At 40.7% G+C, this 25,604-nt stretch overlaps 1 protein-coding gene across 1 annotated transcript; it reads left to right on the top strand.

Annotated features, from left to right (window-relative positions):
* Positions 1-7,537: 7,537 nt before the first annotated feature.
* CDO1 (cysteine dioxygenase type 1) lies at positions 7,538-17,363 on the top strand. Its single transcript, XM_033085018.1, has 5 exons — positions 7,538-7,811; positions 9,833-9,910; positions 11,798-11,955; positions 14,316-14,485; positions 16,593-17,363. Exons 1-5 carry the CDS (start codon positions 7,633-7,635, stop codon positions 16,620-16,622), a joined length of 615 nt encoding a protein of 204 aa, XP_032940909.1. The 5' UTR covers positions 7,538-7,632; the 3' UTR covers positions 16,623-17,363.
* Positions 17,364-25,604: the final 8,241 nt, after the last annotated feature.

The following is a 25,604-nucleotide window of genomic DNA, read 5'->3' as shown; positions in this document are numbered from 1 at the left end:
TGAGGATGATTTGAGATTTTTTCTGTTATGGAGAGCACTTGGTACCTTGACTAGGGTGCTGACCTTTGCTTTTATTTATTGGAAAGTTTGGGTGTGAGGGGTGGAGATTTTTAGTGGGTTTATTTGAAATGTCTGCTGCACATGTTTGTTTAAGCTGAACCAAATTAAAGGTTAGTTGTTTGCTTGCAGAATGTTCTTATGGTGGATGACAGTTGTTGTCCCTGACATAATCCATGTCTTCAGCACGTACAGACAAAACAGCCAGTTCTAGTTTAAAGCACGTTTCTACAATAGTCTTGAGCTGGTACTCTATACATAAGTGGCTCTTATGCAGTCTCTGCAACCTGTGTGTAGGGATTTTTTTTCAACCTCAGAGGACTTCTGGAAGAGTAGTGCGCAGCATAATTTACTTATGTTGCCACAGTTTCCATGAAGCATGCACGTATGCCAAATTTACACAGGCCTGTACCCTGAATGCTTGCTATGTGAATAGCCTGGTGTATTGATGATTTTTAAGTGAAAAACTTGGGTTCACTTCATTGCACTGACAAGGCAGAATTTGTTGTAAACTTAAAACTTCGATTAATACATTCTTTTGCCCAGAGCCCTGATCTCATGAATCTCCCATCTATTTAAAAGAGTTGTTGCAGATTCTGTCTGATAGAGGAAATTGCCTCTTAGTTACTGTGAGGCCAGCACAACCTTGGCAGCCACTAGAGGGTACACGAGGACAAAGGTATTTGCATAGTTTTATCTAGGGCTCTTTTTCAATCTTTTTTGCAGTATGTCCACATGCTGGCCTTACAAATATAAGTAGTTTGTTCTCCCGTGTGACAGTATGTTTACCTAAGATAAGCTACTAGCCTGGTTCTCTTTAAAGAATGTTGTATTGGTGCCTTTCACCTCATTTGATCTTAACAAATGAAACTACTGATAAACTGAAAATGTACTCTTCAGAAGTGATGCAAGAAGGTTGATGTGTGTGTGTATGTATTGGGGGCATTGTGTTTTGGTATCTGCCAACTAATCATAGAAAGTTGTCATTTATGCTAAATCTATAAACAATTTTTATCCTGTGAAGTTGAATTAAAAAAATTGTTTGCTTCAGTTCTTCAAAATGTGGTAATCCAGTAATGTAAAACGCACGTGGGTAATGATCTGAATTTTCTTCTTTACCACATGCATTTTTGGACCTGGATAAATGAGTCATGAAGCTTTGAATTACTCATTTATCTAAGATTCAGCTTGTTCCCTGAACAATACTTACTTATTACTGTTCACTTCAGCATTTTTAGGCTCTTAATTTTTCTCCAAGTAATTTTTTTCTGGGCCCCTAGTTTACTAGTATACCGTGAGTACTTACTGATCCAGCCCTTGTTTTCTGTTTCCTCAGTGCTCCTAAGCAGCTGCCTTTATTCTCTTACTTTTAATAACTGCCAGCTACAGTTCTGCTAATTGCCCATGTAACTTCTGTACCTTCTTTACGGAGAGAGTCCTCCTTTTTGCCACTTTCCCCTGTAGTTCTGTACCTTGCATCAGAAAGGTGGTCAGTACTTACCTCTAGTAGCTCCTTAAAGGACCATGGACTCCTTCTGTCTGGAGTTGAGTGTGAGTTCAGGTGCCAGAAAATCTTCCTTGTTCAGATTCTTAAGGAGCAAACTAGACTGTAAACATGTCAAGTAGATAATGTGTCAATAATTGATTACCAGTACATTGCTCTTAGAATTTGCAGAAGACATGTTCAATCTCCTATTTTAAAGAGGGACAGTTACAGCTTCTAAAATCATAGATGTTCCTGAATTGCTTATCTCTTTGAAAAGAATATTTCCAGTAAATTTGAAACATCAGAAGCCCAAGCAGAACAGGAGCTATGTTTTCCACATTTGGTATGCCTTGAGCAAAAGTGGTGACTGTATCAATTAAGTGACTTCAATTGCTAGAGTGGGAGAAAAAGGGTATGAAAGTAAGGACTGACTCTTGGACAGATCAGTGAGAGGTGTACAAAACAGAACAAAAAAAAGTCAAACTTTATTCAGAGTATTGTGTTCAAACAATATGCTACTATACTGAATTGCCAATATTTGTAATGTAATTTAATTCCCTTGATTTAATGTAATTGAATTGACAGAAAAGGCAAATTGAAAAAATTCAGTGAACTAATTTTTAAAGAATGAGAAATCATTACTGGAAGTTATTACATTGTTTTTATGAAAGACCTAGTACTTCACAACATCCTGATATTAAAAAATAACTGCAACATTCAATTATGATGTTTCAACTAATAATCATCAGATGCAAACCCTTTAAACTGTGAAGCACTGTTTTTATGAATTATTATAATGGTTTAGAGACTAGCATTAGTGGTAGATTTGTAATTTGTAGCTTGAACTAATCAAGACCAAAAAGACACATGGAAACCTGAAGGACGTAAATGAAACTAAAGTTACTTCAAGATCAAAATATAAAATGCATAGTTGTGCCACTTACATGAGCAAATGTCATCATTTTCAGGACTTTAAAGTCTCAGAAGACTCCTGCCGAGATCTTAACAGAAGATGTGTCTGTGTTAATTATCTCAACAACTTAATCTTGAATGTACTGATACACAGTAAATTCATGGTGGGGGGATTGGAAATCCACACATCCATTCTTCAAACTCCTTCCAAATCCAAAGCTGCTTCTGTTTACTGATTGTTGCTGTTCGTGCTCATTTTGCAAATCAAATTCTGCCTGTTTGTGCAGCTTTTTGGCTTACATTGTTCTTGACTACCCTGAAGTCTCAGTTATTCTTCAGAAATATTATACAAAGGTTATTCAAGGCATTGTCATACTACAACATCTTCATCTTGGGGGTGAGAAAACAAAGGGCGAGTAAAAATTCCTTTAGAGTTTTTCATGAGGACTGTGATTATTACAAGCTTATATAAAATTCACTGTGCATTAAAAAATGAGATGTTTCCAATGTTCTTTTATATTGGATCATCAAGAGAAGAAAAACACTTGACAAGAAAACATGTTAAATGTGTTTCTTTGTGAAGACCCAGCTTCAGTTTTGTTAGTACCATATGTAATATGCTTCCAAGGCTAAATGTCATAAAAATCCACACTTTGCTCTTGCTTTAATAGCCATAACACTGTGAGATTTCAGATGCCTCTTTTACTCAGAATTAGAGTGACAAAAGCTCATTTAGAGATTGTTTCATCCTAAAATAGGTGGTTAAAAAAGGCAAAATCACATTTTTGACTGAGACCAAAAGGAGTATGTTAAAGACTTAATGTTAAGCCTGTCACACTACATCTGTGTCACTAGACTTGGTCGTGCCAGAACATTTTCTGGGACAGTGTAGCTCAGTCATCTGTTCAGTTGGTTGTTAGAACAGTTGCTGGCACAGATTTTGGCCTGTGGTCAATTCAGGAGCTGGCAAGGTACCATTTCTGGTGGGCACTTTGGATGTGATCAGCCTGTTACAGACTTCAGAAGGCAAATAACATGGATGCACTCTGTTGTTTGCAAGCTGCCCCTGTGCCAGGGATCAGTCCTTGGGATACTTGTTGCTAGCTACACAGGTGAAATTTCAGGTGAGGCATACACTGCCTTGTATGCGCAATGAGTTGAACTTCAGGAGGAAAAGCTTCGGTAGCAATCTAGGAGCCTTTTAAAAATTTTTCCCTTGCATCCCCTCCATGCAATCGTCTCTAAGTGGATAAGCTCTAAATGCCTACTAATAGCCACATTCAACAACATTTTTTGTTAAGTATGCAGATTATAAATGGTGACAAAGTACTAGCTATATGTCTTGGTTCAATCATACCTTTCTTTATTAAAAGATGACAAACATTACTTAATTTCCTTTTAAAGTGCAGGAGTTTTGGAGTCCTTGCTCTGTATCTTCCAATGGAATGATTCCACATACAAATTACTTATAAAAAGTGTGTTTACCAATTAGACAGACACAATGTAGACTTAAAATATAATTGCATTGAGGGCTTAACTTTGCAAAAATCAATATATGATTTAAAGCAGATAAAGATATATCCCTTGAACTCTGTTTGGTATCAGAACTAATAACCCTAAAGAGCTCTTAATGGGAAACCTTGAAAAAAGGAAAAAAAAAATCTCAAAGAAAACTACACAGTAACATTCCTAATACAAAGGCTAGCCAGCACTTTGGCTTTCTAATGTAAATGCCATAAATGGAAAAAGACCACAAACTTGTTTTCAAGTGTCTTTTCTTGCAGAGAAAAATGTCAGTATTTTGTATTTTATTTATAGCACGTGCATGGTGTACTAATGTCCCACAAAAAGTGGATCAGACTGTTTCTTCCAAAAGTCCTTTCTGTGCTATGTGGTTTAATGTCACACAGGTCTTCACTGCATTGTTTGGAGTTTGTTTTTACCTTCAGCAGAGCTTAAGCCATTTAGTAGTTTTTGGTGTTTTCGGTGTATGCCATGATTTTGTATTGTGGTGTCCTCATTTCACTCATGTTTTACTGCGTATTTTTAGTCTGAAGATGGTCTTTAACTGTGTGATGTTTGATACAATTCGTTTTCAAGCTTTTTTTCAGAATCCCTGCAACATGCAATAGGTTCTCATCTAAGATGTCTTACTTACTGAGTGATCAATCTCACTTTACACATTATACTAACGAGGAACAGCTGCACTGATATATTGATTTAGGACTACATTTAAGTAATGTAGTCCCAAAACTTTCACTACAACTGCAGATCCAGGTTTTCTCTTCAGAGCCCTCTACAAACATCAGAAACTTAGGTGAACAGAGACTTAACAAAGAGGTGACTTAGTAAAAGGGGTGAAAGTCATTCTGTCTGGAGGACAAGTTGTAAGTACTCAATATGATGTTGAAGTGCTGTCACCTGGCCAGGATAACAGGCCAAAGAGACACAGCAAAAGTCTGGTCATTCAGACACCTTGGGTCTCACCTTCAACCAGCTCACAGTTTTTATTTGGAGTTACAAAATGTAAAATAAAGTACAGTCACAGGCTACATTTGCAGGCCTAGTACATGGTGCAAAGTGTCTAGTGGTGTAGTTCGATAGTTCCATCTATCTGACTTTAAGATTTTTCTTAATAAAGCATGAAAGAAACCTTGTGAGCTGTCCCCCAGTAGGAGATGATGTGCCGGTGGTAAGTGTCTCTTGGAGTTAGATGTCATGACAAATGATTGCTTGATTTGTTTGTACCTGTCTTCTGGGTGTTAGCGGAGTGTTTCAGCGTTTGTACGTTAAGTTTGTGGTTAAAGCCCAAACTCCTATTCTCTGAGACAAGTTTTTAATAGGATGCTTGAGAAATATATCTAATAGTTAATTTCTGCAGGTGTATGATTTCTAGCAATGACATTGCATAAAATTATGCAAACTCCTTTTGCAGAATCACAGCTGAGAATGCAAAAACAATTTCTATGCTGTGTGGATTTCGGTGTTCTCTTTTTTATATTGAATTTTCAGTTACAGGTAACAGCTGTATGTGCTCAGATCCTTTTGCCGTGTCAATGGAGCATAAGCAAAAGCACAAGTTGGAGAGATAAATATTGTTCCTAATGGTATTCAAGTAATCAACTCCTGTAGAGGTTTTGGGGATCAAAAAGTATGTTGAACAATTCCAAATAAAAAACTGTAAACACTTTTGAATAGGAGCAAATAAAAATTCCTTTGTGGCAAAGGAATCAAAGTGCTGAGGTGTCAGGTATTAACAGCAGTGGCATAACTCTTTTTTCCCCTTGGATTTAAATACCAGGGAAAATACCTCCAAGTACAGGTGTACAAATAAGCAGAGAAATATAGCTGCTGGTAATCAGTTTCTGTCAGATCCTGTGATATCAGAGTAAGACAAAAATATTTCAAAACCTAGCTCACTCTTTATTTCAAAATCCATTATATTGTGATCCTTGCAATTTATTCTTGAGAAACATTTTATTATTTTGGACAGTGTTTCCAACAGCCTCCAAAAGAATGTGGATTCTGCCTTTGAAATAAATGACGGGATATTTCACACTAATTCTAACTCCTTGTAATCTACAGCAGTTTTAATGGTGCTGTATGAGACCACTCAGGTAAGTCCTGAAAAAAGGTGATACCTGCCCATCCAATTTTTTGAGAGCACCCACCAATAGCTATAAAAGACCAGAGACAAATTTCAGTAAGAAGTAAGACTCATTCTTAATTGTGACTTTGGAAAAGGGAAGGTGATGTGTTTGTTCATTACCTGCTTTTGGCCAGAAAGACTGGATGTGGCTGCTGAGATCAGTGCCAGGGTTGAGTTTAAGAAAATTGGGATAGTCTTAAGTTTTCTCAGGCCTTAAAAAAATCTTGAAATCAGTGCAGTTTTCTTTCTCTCTCATACATACACACATACCAACAATACTTTACAAAATACTTTACAAAATAAGGCAGGGTCTGCTTTCAGCATGCCAGGAGAGGTTCTGGAGTGATGGCTGATAATGCCTCTATTCAATACATTGATTTGTGTTTCACTCCAGTGTGCTAGATTCCAGCCCCATTTAAAACCGGGAAAGCAGTCCTACTGCAGTGAAGCCAGAAATGTATTCAGTCTCTTGAGCTGTATCTACTTTAATAATGCCACTTCTTTCTGTCATGCTTGTACTTTCATGTACAGGTCAGGGAGAGGGAAGAGAAAGCAGGTGAATTAAAAATCCCTCAGTGTAACAGTCTGTAAGGGAAACCGGCAAGCTGCCGGTGTTGTGAGCACTTTTGAGCTGCAGCGCTACCCGAGCTCACACCACCAGTCTGCTTACTTCCAGCTCCACAATCACAGGACAGACCTGAAGAGCTGAACCTTTCTTTCTTTTCAAGAAAGAATAGATGGGCTTTCTTAAAACACTGTTCTATTGTGCATAATGAAATCTGTTGCCAAAGTTAGTGACTAATAACCATTTTATTATTAGCTAAAGTGGAAAGAAGACGGCTGGCATGGCATCTACTTGCTCTGCAGCCAGTATATAGGTTGGATAGACTGAGGAGCGCCAAGATGGTCAGCTGTGTTCGCCCGCTCTCTTTTGTCCCATTCACTGTGTTTCTGGGTGTCGTTCTGAGTGCTAATGGTTTCGGCAGCCCTAAATGTTCCTGCAGAGTGCTCTGACTTTCATGAAACAGCACTTTCAACGGGCAGGCTGTCTGTAGGCAATATCCAGCAGCAATCTTCGGTGTGTTTTAAATAGTTGTGTCTTGGTTTGTTTTCCAATAGAGCGTTTAGATGCGTTTTTTCAAACTAACGTGTAAGTAACGGAGGCAGCAGCAGGCCGCGGTCCCTGGCAGAGGGAGAGAGATGCTTTCCGCCCGGCAGCAATAGCCACTTCTCCTATTTCCCCCGCCGGGGATACCGGAGCGCCCGCCGGCCCGACCTCCCCCGCTCCGGCCGGGCTGCGGAGAGGCAGCAGCAGCGAGCGGTGCGACGAGCCTCTGCTGCCGCCTCCGGCTGCCTCCGCCCGCCGGGGTCGGTGGCCGCGCTCACGGGGACGGGGACGGGCAGCTGGCCGCGGGCCCGCCCGCCGGGGCGGTGGTAGGCTCCCGCCGTGCCTCCCGGCGCATAAAGGCAGCCGGCGGGGGCCGGCCAGGGGCAGCGGCTAGCGGCAGCGGGGGAGCGACCGGCGGTGATGGAGCAGCCGGTGCAGACGGAGACGTGGAAGGCGCAGAGCCTGGAGGAGCTGATCCGCATCCTCCATCAGATATTCGCCGAGGACAAAGTCAGCGTGGAGGAGGTCCAGGCGCTGATGGAGTCGTACGAGAGCAACCCCGAGGAGTGGCTGCAGTACGCCAAGTTCGACCAGTACAGGTAGAGAACGCCACGGAGGAGGGAGCCCCCGGACGCGCAAGCGGTGGCGAGGCAGAGCCGCGGACGGGGACTGGGATCAGCAGGGGCGCGGGGCGAGCCCCTCCCGCCGCCACCTCGCCCCAGCCGCCAGCCCCTCCGGCGGCACGGCGGGGCCGAAGGGCAGAGGCCGCGGGGCGGGGGTCGCGGCGGGGCCGGGGGCGGGGAGCGGGCGGAGCGGAGTGGCCAATGCCGGCCCCGGCCGCCGCGATGGCCCCTGGAGACACAGCGGCGTGCCGCAGCCACCGACATGAGCGAATAAACGCGCAAAGAGCGCCGGGGGAGAGAGCGTCGGAGAAGCGCGCCGGGGTTTGCGCGGGGCTGCGCTGGGGAGGGCGCGCACGGGGCGCGCTCGGTGTGTGCTCGGTGCCCGTCCGCACGCCCTGCCTCTCACCGGCTGGAAGGAAAATACCTCTCAGGGTTTAACTCCCTCTTGCTCTGCTAGCAACTGATTTATCTCTGCCACTGCTGGCTTCGCTGTCTAAAATTTCAAGAAAAGTACATTTTATTCGAGTGTTTTCTTAAAAAAACCCAAACAAATAAACCAAAACAAACAAACAAACAAAAAACCCCCTCAAACACCCCAAACTCCCAAACTTTTCCTTTTAATTGTACTATTGTGAAGGCATCATTCTAGCTTGACTCTTTCAGCCTCCTTTAACCTCTCTGTGACTATCTTCCATTCAGAACAAATCGTGACATTTATAACAGAACATAGGAAACTAAGAATTAGGAAAACAAAGTGTGTTAACATTGGAAGTATGCATATCAACCTTTTATTTATTTTTCATTATTTATAATTCTTTTTTATCCAGCCAAACCTGTACAGAAATAACAGCACTTGAGAAGTTCTGTCAAATGCCAGCATTGACTACTTGTTTTCTGACATCATAGGAAAAATACGTCTGCATAATATATGTACAGGTCATGAATGCAGTACGAGGCAGTCTATAGGTATACATGTTTGCTTTGAAAGTAGTTCATTATGAGCATCCTTTCTTGAATAAAATAGAGTGGACTTAGGGGGATACTAATTTGAAAACATTAAACTCAGTGCACATCCTGTGTGCCCTTGCTTGCATTTTTCAGGTAAGACTGAGGTGTACCATGGTAGGCATAAATATTTTCTTTACTTGGCAAAGTGCAAATATCCATGACTACTGCTAAAATTAAATCTGAAGGTCCCACTGAGCTATGTGTACCTTAGCATCACCGCCAGATCAGAAGGGTCATGTTGTGGGAAGCAATAGAGCAAAATCCAAATTCCTTCTCTAGTGAGCTTTTCAATAGAACAAGATGATCAGCAGTCTAGGGGAGGCTTACAGTAGATTAAAAGGAAACACACGTAAGATGTTGTAAAAGAAATTTTGCTCTAATGAACTTTGTTCAGAAGTAGATGCTGGCAAAATGTACCTCACAGGTGCTTTATCCGCACAAAAACACTACAAGACAAGATATGGAACTTTCAGGAACAGAGTGGGGAAGACCATGCACAGGAAGTCTCACATCTTCATTCTTTTTTATTTTGGCTCTGTACAAATGAGTTCTGTGCGAGAGAAGGCAAGCCAAGAATATCAGACAAGGAACTGCAGAAGAATGTAACTATGTATTTTTCTTGTTTCATTGGAGACCTCTGTTTCTAATTATAAGCCAGCTGCTGAAGTGACTTCATTCAAGAACCATTTTGATTTGATCCTGTCTACCACTCTAGTCTGACTCACGGCTCCCAAACTCCAATCATCTATGTAATTCAAAAGAAATATGATCCAAAATATTTGGTATTCCTTTTCCTTCCCAGAAAAAGAACTCTTACCAAAAAAACCCAAACTTATAAATACAATCTCATTGTTTCTAAGTAAAACTTGGATTTCAATAAAACAGAAGAAAAAGTTTTTGTATGTCACAACCTTCTTTCATAAACATGTTTGTATAATTTTCTCTTTTATAGACATGTTAGTTCAAAGAGCAAACACTTTGTATTTCAGGTATACGAGAAATCTTGTGGACAATGGAAATGGAAAGTTCAACTTGATGATCTTGTGCTGGGGTGAAGGTCATGGCAGGTTTGTTTTCAAAGACTATGATTTTATCAAGCATATAAATTCCCCATGTCTTTCATTGTCATACAAAACAGAACAAAAATAAGTCAGTCCTATGGGAGCAGTGCAGAGCTCCTGTTGGTATAGCAGTCCTGAATATCTGCTGTAACTTTTGCAAGTTTGTATTTCATGGCCATTTTTAAAGCACTCTTTCAAAAATGCTTTGTTTTTCCACAAAAGCTAAGCTTCTCTACTGTCAGAGAAAGTTTTAAGTCCCAGAGATACAGTGATTTATATGATCCTGTTCTACTTGTCCCAACACCTGATCTCAGAATCAGGACTAGGTGTAGTACAAATAGTCTTTGTTCTCTCAGGGTATTTAAATCTGCCTTTGTGGCAAGATGAGAAAAGTAGATTTGGATTAGGACTTCAGATAGTGAGGAGGGAGCCCCTTTCCAGAACTGCTTGACTTTCTCTAGGTTCATGCATCCCATCTCTTCCCTCAAAACGGATCATAATGCTGATGTGGCCTCCTGAGTCATGTGCATAGACTGTACACTTGGTTGTGTTGTCCTACACAATGTCAGGGATGGATCTGTCTCTTGGAGGGTCTTTCATGAAGTGTGGGCTACAAGAAAATGTAATAGCAAAATACGCAGATTTTGACCAGATACTCTCACGTCTAAATAGAAAACCTAAGGAGACGTTGGAACAGGTTTTTTTTATTTGTTGCAATTGATCACATAGAGTATTCTTTAGGGTATCCCCTAACATGATGCTCAGAGCAATAGAGGAACTGAGCTGACCACCTCTACTCATTCTGGCCTATTCCCACAGAGCCTGTAATACATGTTAAACTAAGTTCAAGTTGGATGGGCACTTGTTAAAGCTAGATTGAGACAAGTTACTTTTGCTTCCTACAAGGAGGTGGTCAGATTTTCTCATGTATTTTGGAAGGACCATGACAATGTGGCATTTATGAAGTGTTCTGTGCCTGAAGCAAGCTCTGTTCTCTCAGCATCTCAGTTTGCAAGAAACCCTAATGTTTGTTGACTAAAAACAGTAATGTACAAATGCCAAGTTTTTTGGTTGAACTTCATTAGCACTGTACTTTGGAGAGTCAAATTCCTTCTTATCCTTTGCCCCTGATGAGTGGAGAGCCCTCGCTTTTTCCTAATCCCATTTACTTCTATAAGAGTTAGTCCTGTACTTAAAAAAACCTAAGCCAATACTAAACTAAAAATCTAACCCATTTGTAATCTCTAAATCTGGCAAATAAAACACACTTCAGAGCAAGAAGAGAGATCAAGAAAGCAAACAAATCCTATCAGGTTATCTTGGGTTTTAAGGTGAAATCTCAGTGACATTAACAGCTTTGTATAGCTGGTTGTATTTTCTACTGTTAGAGTGAGAATTACAGCAATTTTCCAACAATGCATGTGAATCGCAGCAGTAAAGGGGCTATAGAAATTAAGCAGAATTAGCTCATTTCTTCATGTTTTGGGAGCAAGCATGGTGAATTTGCAAAGATGAGGTACACTTTCAAGTTTACACCAGCCTCTGCCTGGAATCATGGTAGAGGCATTGTTTTGTTCACTGTTGGCCCAGAAGAGTTTCTGCATTCTGAAGAAATTTTCAGCCCTACTCCTTTCTCCAGACTTTCTTTGTATTTCTTCATATCAAAGTCATAGGCTGACTAATTTCTGACTCCAAATTCTGCTGTATGTGAACTTATCTCAATGTATTTCTATAGCAGCAGTTTTAAGTAGACATCCCTTAATACATGTGCCTTGTGCATTGGAATTTCATTCCAAGGTTTTCTCCCCATAAAATATGCTATGTCGACTGTCATGGACTGAAATTAAATATGCATATCACACTAAGTTTGGTTATTCTTTTTTACATATATAGCAGTATCCATGATCACACTGATTCACACTGCTTTATGAAGATCCTCCAGGGAAATCTAAAGGAGACACTGTTTGCATGGCCTGAGAAAAAAGGAAATGGTGAAATGACTAAGAAATCAGAACGAGTTTTGAGGGAAAATCAATGTGCCTACATTAATGGTAAGATATTAAGCTTGTTTTGACAAGTGTCTGTCTGTGAGTCTTATTTCTTAAAGAACAGTTAAACTTCTTTTTAGTCTCCTACCTTTATAATACATATGGCTTTATTCACAGTTTAAGAATGTGACCTTTTAGACTCTGCACAAGCCTGTATTTAGATTCAGTAAAATAAACAACTGCAACAAAAATGCGCATTTCACTCACTTTTACAACATTGTTTTAAGCAATATTTTGATAAATTAATATACTGGATATCTCCTCTAGCCCCAGCAGCATTTAGCATTGTGCCTCTGATGATTATCTGAAATTGAATGTAAGCATAAACTTGAATAGCATTTTCTAAGAAATAACAGAAGAAAAGTTTAAATAGCTTTTTTTTTGCTCCCAAAGAAGTAATAATTTTATTCAGTCACGGAAAATTTATGTTGAAAATGTAAGAGCTTTTCTATGAAGTAAATTGACCAGCCAGGAACAGAAACCTGTAACAGGGCTACTTCTTGTCCAAATCAACAGACTGTAGTGCTGAAGTGCAGTGTGAGCAAAACTGAAATTCCCAATCTACAAAAACAAAACACCATGTTGAGAATGACTAAGACTCCATTAATAAGGCTCTTTAAGTAACTAAATCCAAGCCATCATCACATGTATCTAACTGTTTACCACCTCATGTTTTACTGGAGATCATCCTGGAGCTTCCCTCTGGGTGTAATGTGTGCTGGTCCTATGAAAGACACTGCACATTGTGCTGGGCCACCTTGGGGTCAACAGAAAAAGGTGAAGCAGCAGACAAGCAGGTTATCTCCTTTAAATGTCACGGGTTAAACACTGGAGAGTACACCTTGTGGGGCTGACCTGGGGAACTTCCCAGCCTGAGGGAGCCTCATGTTGGGTTATGAATTTAGCTGGGGTGAGGGCACTGGGGAGAGAGACTGGTGCTCTGCAGCCCTCTGCTGAAGCTTTGCCATGCTAAATGGAGGTGCTAAATCGATAGGGCAGGAAATGCAAGAAGTGGCATGACACATCTGCTGATGCTCCATGCCAGGGACATGGATACTCCATCTCAGTCAGGTTTTCCTACATAGGCAGTTCTTTCCAATGCAAACAATTGCAGACTGTGTGCATCTTATCCAGAGCTTCCTCAGTTGTTTTAAAACAAATTTAGTATCCAGTTCTCTAAGGCTGTTTGGATCTCTGCCATGTTTCATAACAGATGTTTTGGTTTAAAACTAACGCGTTAAACAAGCAGAAGGAAAACACTGACAGTGTGTTGATTGCCATAACTGCATCAATAGCAAGTGTCCTCACGATTCTACAATATGCTTCTTGGTTGCTCTTGTGCGTAAGGGTTAGAACCCACTTAACTGTGTTTATTTGAGTTCCCCATCACATGCACACAGATTTTTAGGACTTTCCTCCCCAGCTGCTACATCCTTTATTTAGACAAAGTATGTTAACAACACTTACAGTTTCCAATCAGACTTAAGAGTGCACTCATGACTCTCAGGGTACCATGGCTATGTTGCACAATACAAGTCCAGGTATTATATAACAATTTCAAGTACAAAGGCCTGAGTTGTTTTTACAGTAGGGTCATAAATTAAATTCAAGGTCTCTCTTAAATGCTCAAAACCTCCATTTTAGTGTAGAATGGACTGGTTTGTTTCACAGATGTGATTCTTCACACCTTACATTTTTTATGTAATAGCTTGATTATGCTGACTATGCAGTCATGATTGGAAGTATGTCAGTCACTATTGATTAGTCACTTTATTGGAAAGAGCAAACAAATGAAAAACATGTTCTCTACACCAATAAACTAGAAGGATTAATTAGAAAACACATGCCTGCAGTAGAAGACACCATATTTCTGCCCATAAGTCTAAGCCCCAAATGCATGTAGCTGACTTTTAATGTGACTCTTATCCTTGTTATTTGTGAAGAATTAGCAACACAAAAGTTTTTGCCCCCTTCCTGCTTCTGTAGCATGTACAGCAACAGCTCTCCTAGGAAAGTAAATGAGCTTGAAGTCCTTTGGGAATGAGAGCTAGAAAAATACTTACAGTATAGTCTTCCTTAATTTCCTTGGGATTTCTGTTGGCCTTTATTACGTGGCAGATAATCTAGAACTTACATGAAGTGTGGAAGGCAATAAGGCATTTTGAAATGCCAGTGTATTTAGGAATCTGTGCTAGAGAACAGCTGTCAAATTCCCTGTACTGAGTTACTTGTTGCCCACAGAAGTATGGGCATGCCTATTTGCTCATGAGTTACAGTTTAAAAAGCGTTTTTTCCAGGCAATTGAGATCTCATTGGACGTTCCTGCTAACACACCTTCTATTTTTGTGTTTTTGCTGGTGTAGACTCCATTGGCCTGCACCGTGTGGAGAACATAAGCCACACAGAGCCTGCTGTTAGCCTGCATTTGTACAGCCCACCCTTCAACAGCTGTAACACCTTTGATCAGAGGACTGGGCACAAGCACAAAGTCACAATGACCTTCTACAGCCAGTTTGGAGAAAGGACTGTCTGTGTAAGTATGAGATGAGCTACTCCTCACTCAGGGCTCTGAGTCCTGTGGGGAGGGGTGCAAGGGGCTGCCGTGCTGCCTGCACAGGCTGCAGTGACTGTGCCTGGGACAGGCAGGAGGGTCAGAACCTCTGCTCTCCCTGGGATCAGATAAAACCTCGTTCCAAATACTGCTTCATTGCACTTCCCTTGTGTGAAGCTCCCCCTTTTGTAGCCTGCCTCTCCTGAGCAGAGAGGGTTAATGAGATATCTACTACTAGTTAAGCATCTTCAGGCAGCAAATTATGGTAAATACAACCTGGTCAATGGAACATGTGAAGTAGCTACACTGCTTTGGCCAGCATCAATCAGGTGTAACGTTTCTGCCTAAACTGTTCTGCCAAAATGGATCACATTTCAAGAGGTTTTAAACCTTGTAGGTCATTGCAAATACTTCTTCAATCAATTCAATTCTTCAGAATCACAAGATTCACAGAGTAAGACTTGCTCTGAGGGTAAGGGTAAGGTTGTCTGTTGTCTCCATTCATGGGCAACGGCATGAGATTTTACTTGGATAGGAAAAAAATCTTATGACCATTTTTTGAGCAACCAAGCTAGGACATGTGGGAGAGTTAACAGGGTCTCAGCACTATTCCATGCATTGTGAAAAATAACTATTTACCTGTGGATGGAGAAAAGACTGATTCTGCATGTTCAGCCACAGATGTTCAAACACTCTTTAGTTTTGTTTGATACTGAACACTTTCATTTTTCTTGAAGCCAGAAATTCAGTGCTCAGGAGTTTCCTAGACTGAGTCCTTAGTCAGATCAATTTAAAGTTTTATATAGTTGACAAGTAGCATGTAAATTATTTCTCTGAAGCATCGCCAAACAGCTGAAACACAAATTTTGACTTTTCCAAGTTTGAAAAGTCCTTGAGAAATAAATTTGAATTTATAGTGCAGATTTCTGAACAAAACTTATGCAAGGATTCAGTGTTTGCTTTCTTTTCATTTTAATTTGAGTTTATTGAATATTAAGTACATAAGATAGTAAGTAGGACTAGATATTTTGACTTGGAGTGTTTCCCTACTCTGGTCTGTAACCATCTGGCAGTGTTTTCACCATTTGTGGGAAAGTGGATATGGCTTAGAGGAAGGAGCTAAATCTTAATCATTGGGTCTCTTTCATGAATTCCTGTAAATGGAATTCCATTAAAGAAGAAAGTGGTAGCAAGTCTGGGCCATTCAGCTGCCTAAAATGACTTCATGCTACAAAAACCTTCTAGTCTCAGTGATTTGATTTCTGGAGAACGGACTGGAAAAGCAAACTTTCTTCTGCTTACCAGATCACAGAAGGACATACGGAGGCAGAGATCTATAAATTGTAAAAACCAAGATGGCAGTGGAAAATATATTTGTGTATCATTTATGAGTGAGAAGATTGGCCTAACAAAAGCACATTCCTCTTTGTCTTAATTATATTTATAGGTAAAACACACATGTAAATCCCTTGTGATTTCTGGCCTCTGACCATGGTGAAGTCTTGATTAAATAACTCTCCAGGAAATGCACAATAGGTTATATAGGTTTAATAATACAAATGTGTATTTTTATTAAATGTGTAAAAATAAGTATGTATGTCGAAGCACTTACCCATGGAAGTAGCTGCATGGTTCAAGTACAAACCATGAGAATACTGATAGGAAAGTTCACTGACAGAAAACTGATTTTATCTTGGGTGTCATAGCACACCAGTTCCTTCTGCCAGGAATTTTGCAGACGGAGGCAGCTTCTCTTTGCACCTGACTTCCAAGCTGGACATTCAAGCAGTTTCTGCCAAAATGAAGTGGACCGGGTTGTCGGGGAGAGAAGACAGCATGAAGGAGGAAGCCCTCCTCAGCAGTCCCTTCTGCCATGGGCTTACCCATAGTCACCCAGGGCCAATAGACGAGGTGACTTGTCAGACATGTAGTGCCTTCTACGAAACTCTGGCAAGGAGCACTGAAAATGTACGCTCCAAATATTTTAAGGTGTTGAGCTACTCTGAGAACAAAGGTCCACAGAGAGACCACGAAATAGGTAGTGACAGTCTCTTTCCTTGAAGCAACAACCTCTCCTCTTTCCTTTTAGGCCACAGGAGTGCCTCAGGAGAACAACTGAGAAGCATCAGCACGCATTTGCGTAAGACCTGCTGAATGTTTAACCAGGGACAGAAGACTTGCATGGCTAAGGCTGGCAGACAGATCTCTTTCAATTCCTTGTATGTCGGAGTACACTAGGGCAGCCTCCAGACCACACACAGTTTCCTCGAGCAAATGCCAATGATGGGACACTGAGCTAACTAGTGCCATAACCTGCTTCAGAGGTTAGATGCTTTTCCTTGGGCTCCCATTAGGATTAAGTAGTTTGTTTTCTAATTCTAGTGCCTTTTAAACTCCAGCTTGGATGTCACACTGAGAATATCAGAAATAGGGTTTTTAAACATCATCTGATTCTTCTCAATAAACCTATGGGGATGTATGCTCTCAATGTAATTAGTAACTATGTAAACTTCTAAGCTTCCAGTCATTTGTACCTATAGATAGTACAGTGGATACAATTAACGGCAGCACCTTTTTTTTTTTTTAATTAAGCCTTTTAGGTTTCAATGCTTTAGGCCGTCTTTATAGTTTTGTGCATTTTTTACTTTTTTTTTTCTTTTTTTACAATTTAATTTGTCAGATCCTGTTTTAAATAGGGACAGAGAAAAGCTTCATGTATGATGATCTTCAAAACTGATTGCACAAAGATTTGACTTTTAAGAAGACTAATCATACTTAATTCAGCTAATGTCCAGTTCCCAAAGTATTCTGTGTAGCTAATTAAGAAGAAAACTGAAATAAAATTGGATTTCTGCATAGATTTCAGAGTTTTCAGCATTTTTAATGGTAACTAAAATATTCATCACATTTTACCAAAATTCACATTCCTCATGAACATCTAAATCTTTTCCAAGTAATACACTGTTAGAAAAGACTTAAAAGCTGGCAGTATGTCAAACATGCAAAGAATCCCGACTCAAATTAAATTAGGGGGAGTTCTGTCACTGAGTGCACCGATGTTTAGTTTTATTCTCCAGATTTAGTCACAGGGAAAGAACCTTCTTGAAGGGAGTTAACTGTAATTAAACACATAAAATCAGCAAAGCTGCCTGCGTGGAGGCTATCCCATTCATTTAATGCAGTTAATAACATATTCTTAAGTAAGGAATGCTTAGCAATTCTCCTAGTCTTGTAGGAGATAGCTGGTTAGTCAGACAGCAGTTTAAATTTTATCAGTATTGGGTTAAGATGAGTCACATATTTCTCTCTGTATTGACAAGCCCAGAAAATATTTACTGTTCAAAATGTCATTTCCAGAGAGGCCATGTCAAATTTTCAGAAAATGTTTGAGCAGTGTAACTGGTTTTGAATGAAAAGGGATGAGGAATGAGCTGAGGCTGGCAGTCTAGCTGTCCTGCTCATGCAGGGTCACCTCCAGCAGATTGCTCAGGACTACATCCAATTGGGTTTTGAGTCTTGTATTTCAGTTTTTATCCAGTGCCTCTTGTTCTCCTCATCCTTCCTGCAGAAAATTAGTGGCTTCACTTAACTAACTTCAATTACAGCTTATTCATCAGGCTTTTGCTTACTAGGCAGAATTGAAGAACAAACTCTATAGCTTGTAGACCACATGTTCAGTCAGGGCAGGGGGAATGGAAGATCAGAGAGACATCCAAGAAGGCACAGTAAAGATGAGAGCAACTAGCTGTTCTAGGATGCTTACCCACATCCAGCTAGTCATTCATATGCCTAGCAAGTGGGACAGAGGAAATACAGGCAGAAGTGATAACAACAATCTACATGAGTTGTCCCAAATACCGTCTAGCCATGGTAAGCATGATATACATTGCATGGGTTAATACAGGGATTTAGGTGTTTCAGAAGAAGGTACCAGGTATTCGTGTCTTCTATACCTCAACATATGGGAGGTAGCCTGCCCAACACAAAGGGTACAAATACAGGAAACCTCAAGAGAAATGTTTAATTGGGTACAGAGTCCTTAGAACAAACATTGCAGCCACCACCTTTGCTACTTCCTAAGGATTAGCTACATAGCAGGTGCTCTGAACAGCACAAGCATAAAGCTACTACCTACTAAAGGCAATATTCAATCAACAAATATCAGGTAGTATTTTGAGAAGTATAATCACATTTTCACTCACGCAAATATGCTCATATAACTTGTGCTGGAGTAAAACACAGGAACTAGTAATAGCAAAATAGTATTTGCACACTGTTATGGCTGAACAGCCAATATGAATGTCCCTTGCTGTGGAATGGAGTTAACTGGCTATCTGATGAGGCAGCAATATGCTTTAGGCTGACAATTAGATTTCATTAGGCAATGAGCAATGTTTAGCATTTCATACGCTTTTACCTGAAAGGTGCTATTGAGCAGTGTCACTGTAAACTGAAGAGCTTTTAACATTTACTGGGGTTGCCACTAAGATCCTTACGTAGTGAGGGATACTGCTTCAAATCATCCAGGTTGGTAGCAGCAGGAGGATCTCAGCCTAAATATGATTTGATGCATTAACCAAGACTTCAGTGTAGGAGCTGCAACAGAAAGGCATAGCGAGGCAAAACAATGCCAGGAGTGGAGTGAGGTGCAATATTTACATAAATTCTGCAAATTCCAAGGGTGCAGTGTTTTTGGTTTGGAGCGTTGTTATTATTAAAAATTTAGCAAGAAGAGAATCTGTTTATCAAGACATGCTTGAAATGGGAAGGCTCTATTGTAAGGAGTTACTGGGAAGGTATATGCCATATTCAAGGAAAAAGATGACAATAGAGGCTCTCCAGGAATGCAAAGGCCATCTCAGTTTATTTGGCTGTGGCTGACAAGGGCTAGATACACTGAAATTATACACATGTTTGAGGAGGGGTTCACTTACATATAACCAGCAAGTGAGCAGCTCTATTGCTTCATATGCAGAGGTCTGGGACCTCTAAAGCCTCTAGCAGGAATTGCTGCTCAAAGAGGGTCCCTTGCTGCCTAAAGAGTTTCTTAATGTTCTTGTGGATAATTGAGCCTAGAGTTAACTTCGTGTCTAACTCACTACAAAATCTTGGCATACCCACATCAGTTAAAGTTGTTATTTAAGTCTTGAGTCTCTTGATGTTTGAACATTGCTCATCATTGTCCATTGTTGATGTATAGAGGAACACAGAGCCAAAATCCACCCTATATATGACCCTTCTTTCATTAGAGTTTTTTTCCTTAAACCACAATGATACAAGATGTGCTATTCACTAGCTAGTCCCTGTAGTTATTTTTTCACACTCCTGTCATGACTGAGAGAAAGCTGTGTTGCAAGAATATAGCCTTCCCAAGGGTAAAAGAGGTGACCTGCCTACAGTGACTGTTTGCAGAGACAAACAGAACAAATCAAGCAGAAGCTCAGTGCTTTTCAACCATAGCATACACTCTGCTCTTGCCAGTTTAGCTCATGAAAGATTTCACTGTCCTTGAATGTCAGAGTCTCATGTTCTGTGAATGGAGAGTAATTCCATTCACTACATTTGGTAAAGGAAGCAAAACCACCAGGGATCAACTGTGCAGGTCTTCAAGACTAGTTCTGACACTTGTAGCTCTTATGATGTTTTATTCAATAATTTTATCTCAAATCTCTGAACCCTGTGACGCTTAAGACTACAGTGTATTTCTTCAGGGATGAATGACCCTCAAAATAGGGATAGACAAACTCTTCTGACCTAATTGATCTGTTGTGCATGCCACAAAAAAATCATTTGAGAGGTTTTTTAACAAGTAATGAAAACATCTTTTGCCTTTTCCAGATCTGCCTCCCCTTTGCTTTTACTCTCTAATTCACTAGAAACCTTTGGTACAGGCAGATAGGTACATTATTTTCTCTTAAAAATTAACTTCTTGACATTTAAGATGTACTTCCTTCCTCTCTCATTGCAGTTTTAGAGGAACACATAATGTTAAAATGAACTCTAAAGTACTCTAAAAGTACTTTACTTCCTAGTAGGAAAAAATTCTTTCCACAAAGATAAAGTGTATATGCTGTTAACTGACTTGTGCTTTGGTTTATTTTTCATGTCTGTTCTATTCTTTCAGGCTCCTGTGCTTTCTCCCAGGTTTAGTTTAGCTGTTTGGTTGACCTGTGGTGATGAAAATTTTAAAATATGATGGATACACGTGCATTAATGTATTTCTTAGGAGATGAAACATCATTAACCTACTTCTTTGAGTCACAATGATTACAGGAGCAGCATAAGAGGATTGTGTGGCACATGCTACCCTTATCTGGCCAGTTTCCCTGAGATCCATGAATCACATGAATCACAAAGCTACCATGAGAAAAATATATTACCTGACCAGCAAGCAAAATTTCTGCTGCAAAAGACAGCTACATCTTGTTCTCTGCTCCCAGTCAGTATACAGAATCAGATCCCCAGGATCTCTTGGTTTAATTTCTTGTTTGTTTTTGTTTCCATTTTGTTCGTTTTATAAAATCACATTGTTAATGCAAAGCATTCAATTTTCATTGTAAGTCACTGTCTTGGGAAGCTCTGAGAGCCACAGTCAGATAAAGAAACCTTCTCCTCTCTCCCTAGTTGAAAGAGATGCTCAGCAAAATGTCTCCTGTTAACTATGAGAACTCTAATCACATAAGGTTGCTGAAAAATGCTTCTTCCTTTGTTTCAATCTGCAGGCAGGTACACAGCCTTTCCATTAAGAGAATTACTAAACTGCTGAGTGCTTGGAACCAGATGCAGAGACCTCCTGCTGATCACTCACTCAGTCAATGGCCCTGGAGGTGCATGTCCTAGGCATAAGGACAGGCATATCTGAGGGGCAGAAACAGTTCTGGACATTAAAAAACTACTTTGTAAATGCTGAGGGTCTGTTGCTACTGCACAGACCAAGTTCATTTGAGGTCTAGCTACATATGTTTACAGAGCACATGGTTTGAACCTTACACTGGAATATTGAAAAAACCTACTGGAGGCACCCAGACCTGTGGCATGTATTTATTCCTCTGTCATAGCTAGGGCTCTGAATGAGCCTGAGATTGCTTGTATGAGAATATTTACCAAGCATATTTGTAGGGAGAAGACAAGCACTTGGAAAAGTTTTCTCCATAGGAAATGTGCAAAATAGTCCTGTTTGAACTCAGACACTGGAGGAAACCTCATGGTCTTCTTGGGAGAGGTCTTTATCCAATCGAGGTTGGAATAGCTGTGCTGTTGTCAACTGGATTAAAATGTTTTACACTGATTGAAACAGACATTATAGGATTGAGCACTTGATTCTGGTTACTTGTATTACCTGAATTTCCATCTACGTCCCTCCCTGAACATGGTTACTTATGGAGGAGGTGCTGCTTGAGAAAAGCTTTAACAGCCAGTTTCATGTCCACCAAGAGTATTCAGAAGTGGAGTCTTCAGACAACAGGCAAGTATGAGAGGAAAAGCTTCTTCCTACATCGTTGCATCATTGAAAACAAATAGCACACATCTCTGCTTTTGGACTTCACTTTGTTGCTGCATTGCCATGTAGATAAAGATAAAGAAGGTCCTTTAATTTGTTCTACCTATTTTGGGGTTCTTATATCTTGCAAAAATGAAAACCTTGTGTTGAGGTTTATAATCTAAATTCTGGCCCCTGCTCTGTTGGCACAAAGCACTTTAAAAAAAAAAAACCAACCAATCAACCAACCAACCAACCAAAACAGCTTAAGTACAGTAATTTCACAACTATAAGGCGCACCGGATTATAAGGCGCACCTCTGGGAGTCGGCAAATTTTGCAACTTTGTACATTATATAAGGCGCACTTTTTTCACAGCGAGAAGCTGCGCCGTGTGCAACAAAGTAACAAATTACTGGCAGGTCATCAATTTGCAAACATTTTTCACAGATTGGCATAGCCTTTAAACACAGCCGCAGGCGCCCTCCAGAATGCCACGGGCCCCGGCACTCCTGCACGCCCCCGGCACCGGCTGGCAAGGCACAGCTCAGAGCCGCCGTGGCTTGCAGCGGTTCGGGGGCAGCGGCTCCCTCCCTCCCAGCGCGGCTTGTGCTGGGCCAGGGCCGCCTCCCTCCCTCCCTGTGTGGCTAGTGCCAGGCCAGGGCCGGCGCCAGCGCTGGCTTCTTCCCCCCTGCGCCTGGGCTATGGCCAGCACCGGCTTCTTCCACCCCGCATCTGGGCTGCAGCCTGCACCGGCTTCTTCTCCCTTGTGCCTGGGTCGCCACCAGGCTCACCCCGGCCCGGCACTGCCCCACCGCCACTGGGAGGGCTCAGCTTGGCTTGGGGCTGTTGCGGGCTCGCACTTCCGGGTTGGCAAATTTCACAACTTTGTACATTATGTAAGGCGCACTTCTGGGTTCTGGCCAAAATTTTAGTCAAAAGTGTGTGCCTTATAGTCATGAAATTACTGTAATTTTAAGACTCCCAAACTTGGAATTTTTGCTAACACAGTGTTTAGGGCATTTTTTAAAGCACTGCAATATTCCAATTGTAAAATTGTTTAAACCAGATAGGAAAACAACCTCAAGGTTCTCAATGAAATTAAATTTCATGAAGTACAAAAGTGTAAATTATTGTTGCCTTTTCGTATGCAATGTGATATCTCTTGCTCCATTCCTGACTCAAGTATGAAATAGGCATTAGAGTGTGAATTAGAGAGAATTCAACTTTTGTATACAAAATGAATTAAATTTTGTCTAAGTAACCTGTACAGCCTCAATTGCTTCAGCATTTGAGCTCCTGAAAGTTTTTACTCCTACAGTATCAGTTCTGTAGCAGGTGAGGAATATGAAGTTCTTTAATTTGGAGACAACTGAACACAGATAAATTGTGTGGCAGTCTGTCAGACAGGGCAGATAGCTCTACAAAAATGTTGCAAACCCTGTGCTAGTTTTCAATTAATTTAGCTAATCTTTATTCCTGTTGCTGCCTAAAAAAAATCATCTTCCATGGAGAGCTAAAATATAAGTTGTAGAGCAGCTATGCCCTCTGTGAAGAGAGGCTAAGGAAGCTAGGTCTTTTCAGCCTGGAGAAGGGAAGGTTGTGTGCAGACCTCAAAGCAACCTTCCAGTATCTCAAGGGGGCCTCCAGGGAAGCTGAACAGAGACTCTTCATCAGGAGCTGTGGTGGCAGGACAATGGCTCCAAACAGAAAGGGAATAACTTTGAATTAGGTATTAGGAAGAAATTCTTTACTGCCAAGGTGGTGAGGCTCTGGCACAGGTTGCCCAGAGGAGCTGGGGATGCCTCAACTCTGACAGTATTCAAGGCTAGGTTGGACAGGGATTTGAGAAACCTGGTTGAGTGGAGGTGTCCCTGCCCATGGCAGGGGGGGTTTGCATGAGATGATCTTCAAGGTCCCTTCCAACCCAGGCTGTCCTATGATTCTATGATTCAGTCACCCTGCCCTTCTATTGAAAGACTAGATTTGAAAATAAGACCTAGAAATATCAAATACACCCATACAGAGAAAAGCCCACTTCAAAAAGAAATGATGTTAGGTATTTTGTAGTAGTTTTTGACTCTGAAGTCACAGCCTTAACATTCAACAAAAGCAACTTATATAATCAAAAAATTCCCAAACACTTGTGCAGGTCTTTTCCACAGAGCTGACAATTATACAAAACAAATGGAAAATTCTTTCCATAGACTCATACTAAAATAAAGGTGGGGTTTTGGAAACCAGCTAGTTCTAAATAAAGCAAAACCAAATATTGACTAGCCTTTGGAATTCCCTCCCTTCCAATTGCAGAACAGCTAGTTAGGAGGATCCCAAGCAGATGAGTGAGTCATGCAGTCACTGTAACATTAAATGCTTACCTTAATTATAATGGATTTCTCTGAAACAAGTGTTGCTCTCTATCTGTAAGGGATATCTCACTGTCACCTGACAATAATGAAGCAACTGTAAGTAACTGCATTTTCACACTGCCACTAGCTTGTATTTACAACCCCTGTAGAAAGCCAGCTACAGCACAAACCAGAGAGATTCTAAAGCTCAGGCTTTGCCATGGACTGCAGCTTCACTGGAATTTAGCTCTGTGAAGATATTCGTACAGTTCAGTGAGGAGCAATCAGGACCAAGAATCACCAGTGGTTTGAAATGGACAGGTCAGGCTGTTGCTACCTTCAGCTATCCAATCTGGACATGTATGCTCCAAAGGCTGGAGCCTGTCTGTAGGTTGCAGATGTTTCTGAGCCACCAGACTCTGCAGCTTTGCATATTAAGGTCCACTGAAGTTAACACCAGATGTAATACCTGCAGAACAATAAATCACCAGAGTTCATGAAGAGCTATGCATACTTTCAGCTGCTGCTGGTGCAAGATGGAAAGTGTGCCAGTGAGGTCATGCTCAAAAAACAGTGAGGCAGCAACTGAAAATCTCCTCCTTCCTATTTAGGATGGGAAGAAAGAAACACTTTGGTGTTGTACCAGGTACTCTCATCAACATAAGACTTTGGAACTACTAGTGGTTGCTTTAGCCCTTTACACAGATGTCTTGACCTTGTTAAATAAATACAGTGACTTGAAAGCAGCTTCATGACACTAATGCAAAGCAACAGCACATTGAGTTAGCACACAAGTATTCCTACATTCTATGCCACACTCTGGGTTCATGGAAATTATCCCATGCTTAAATAAAAAGAATTTGAATGGCCCTGGATGATTGACCATGCAGAAAAGAAGGAAAGATGATGACCTTGGATCAAGCACTTCTATTGGCAATAATTATGAGATCCTAAGACCAGAGCTGCCTACACAAATCAGATCTCAAAAGACTATTTTATAGAAGTCTTCAATGAACTCACAGTCTTTGCTTCCTAGGAGCACATAACATCACCACATGCAAGATTCCCTTAAGGACTCTGCTGAGGCAGTACCCTTAGAAGATATCTGGAATTATTGATTGGTGAAAGGGCAATGACCTAGCAGTTAAGAGCCGTGCTGATTTTTCAGTGTTATAACTACTCATGTTATTGTGATGCAAATAGCTTATACCAAGCATTAGGAGTGCTGAGAAGAGATTTATTTTTGTTTAATAAGTACAATGAATGCTTAATAA

Source organism: Catharus ustulatus, chromosome Z, assembly GCF_009819885.2.
Source record: "Catharus ustulatus isolate bCatUst1 chromosome Z, bCatUst1.pri.v2, whole genome shotgun sequence".
NCBI classification, from domain to species: domain Eukaryota; kingdom Metazoa; phylum Chordata; class Aves; order Passeriformes; family Turdidae; genus Catharus; species Catharus ustulatus.
This window is presented reverse-complemented; position numbering and strand designations above follow the sequence as displayed.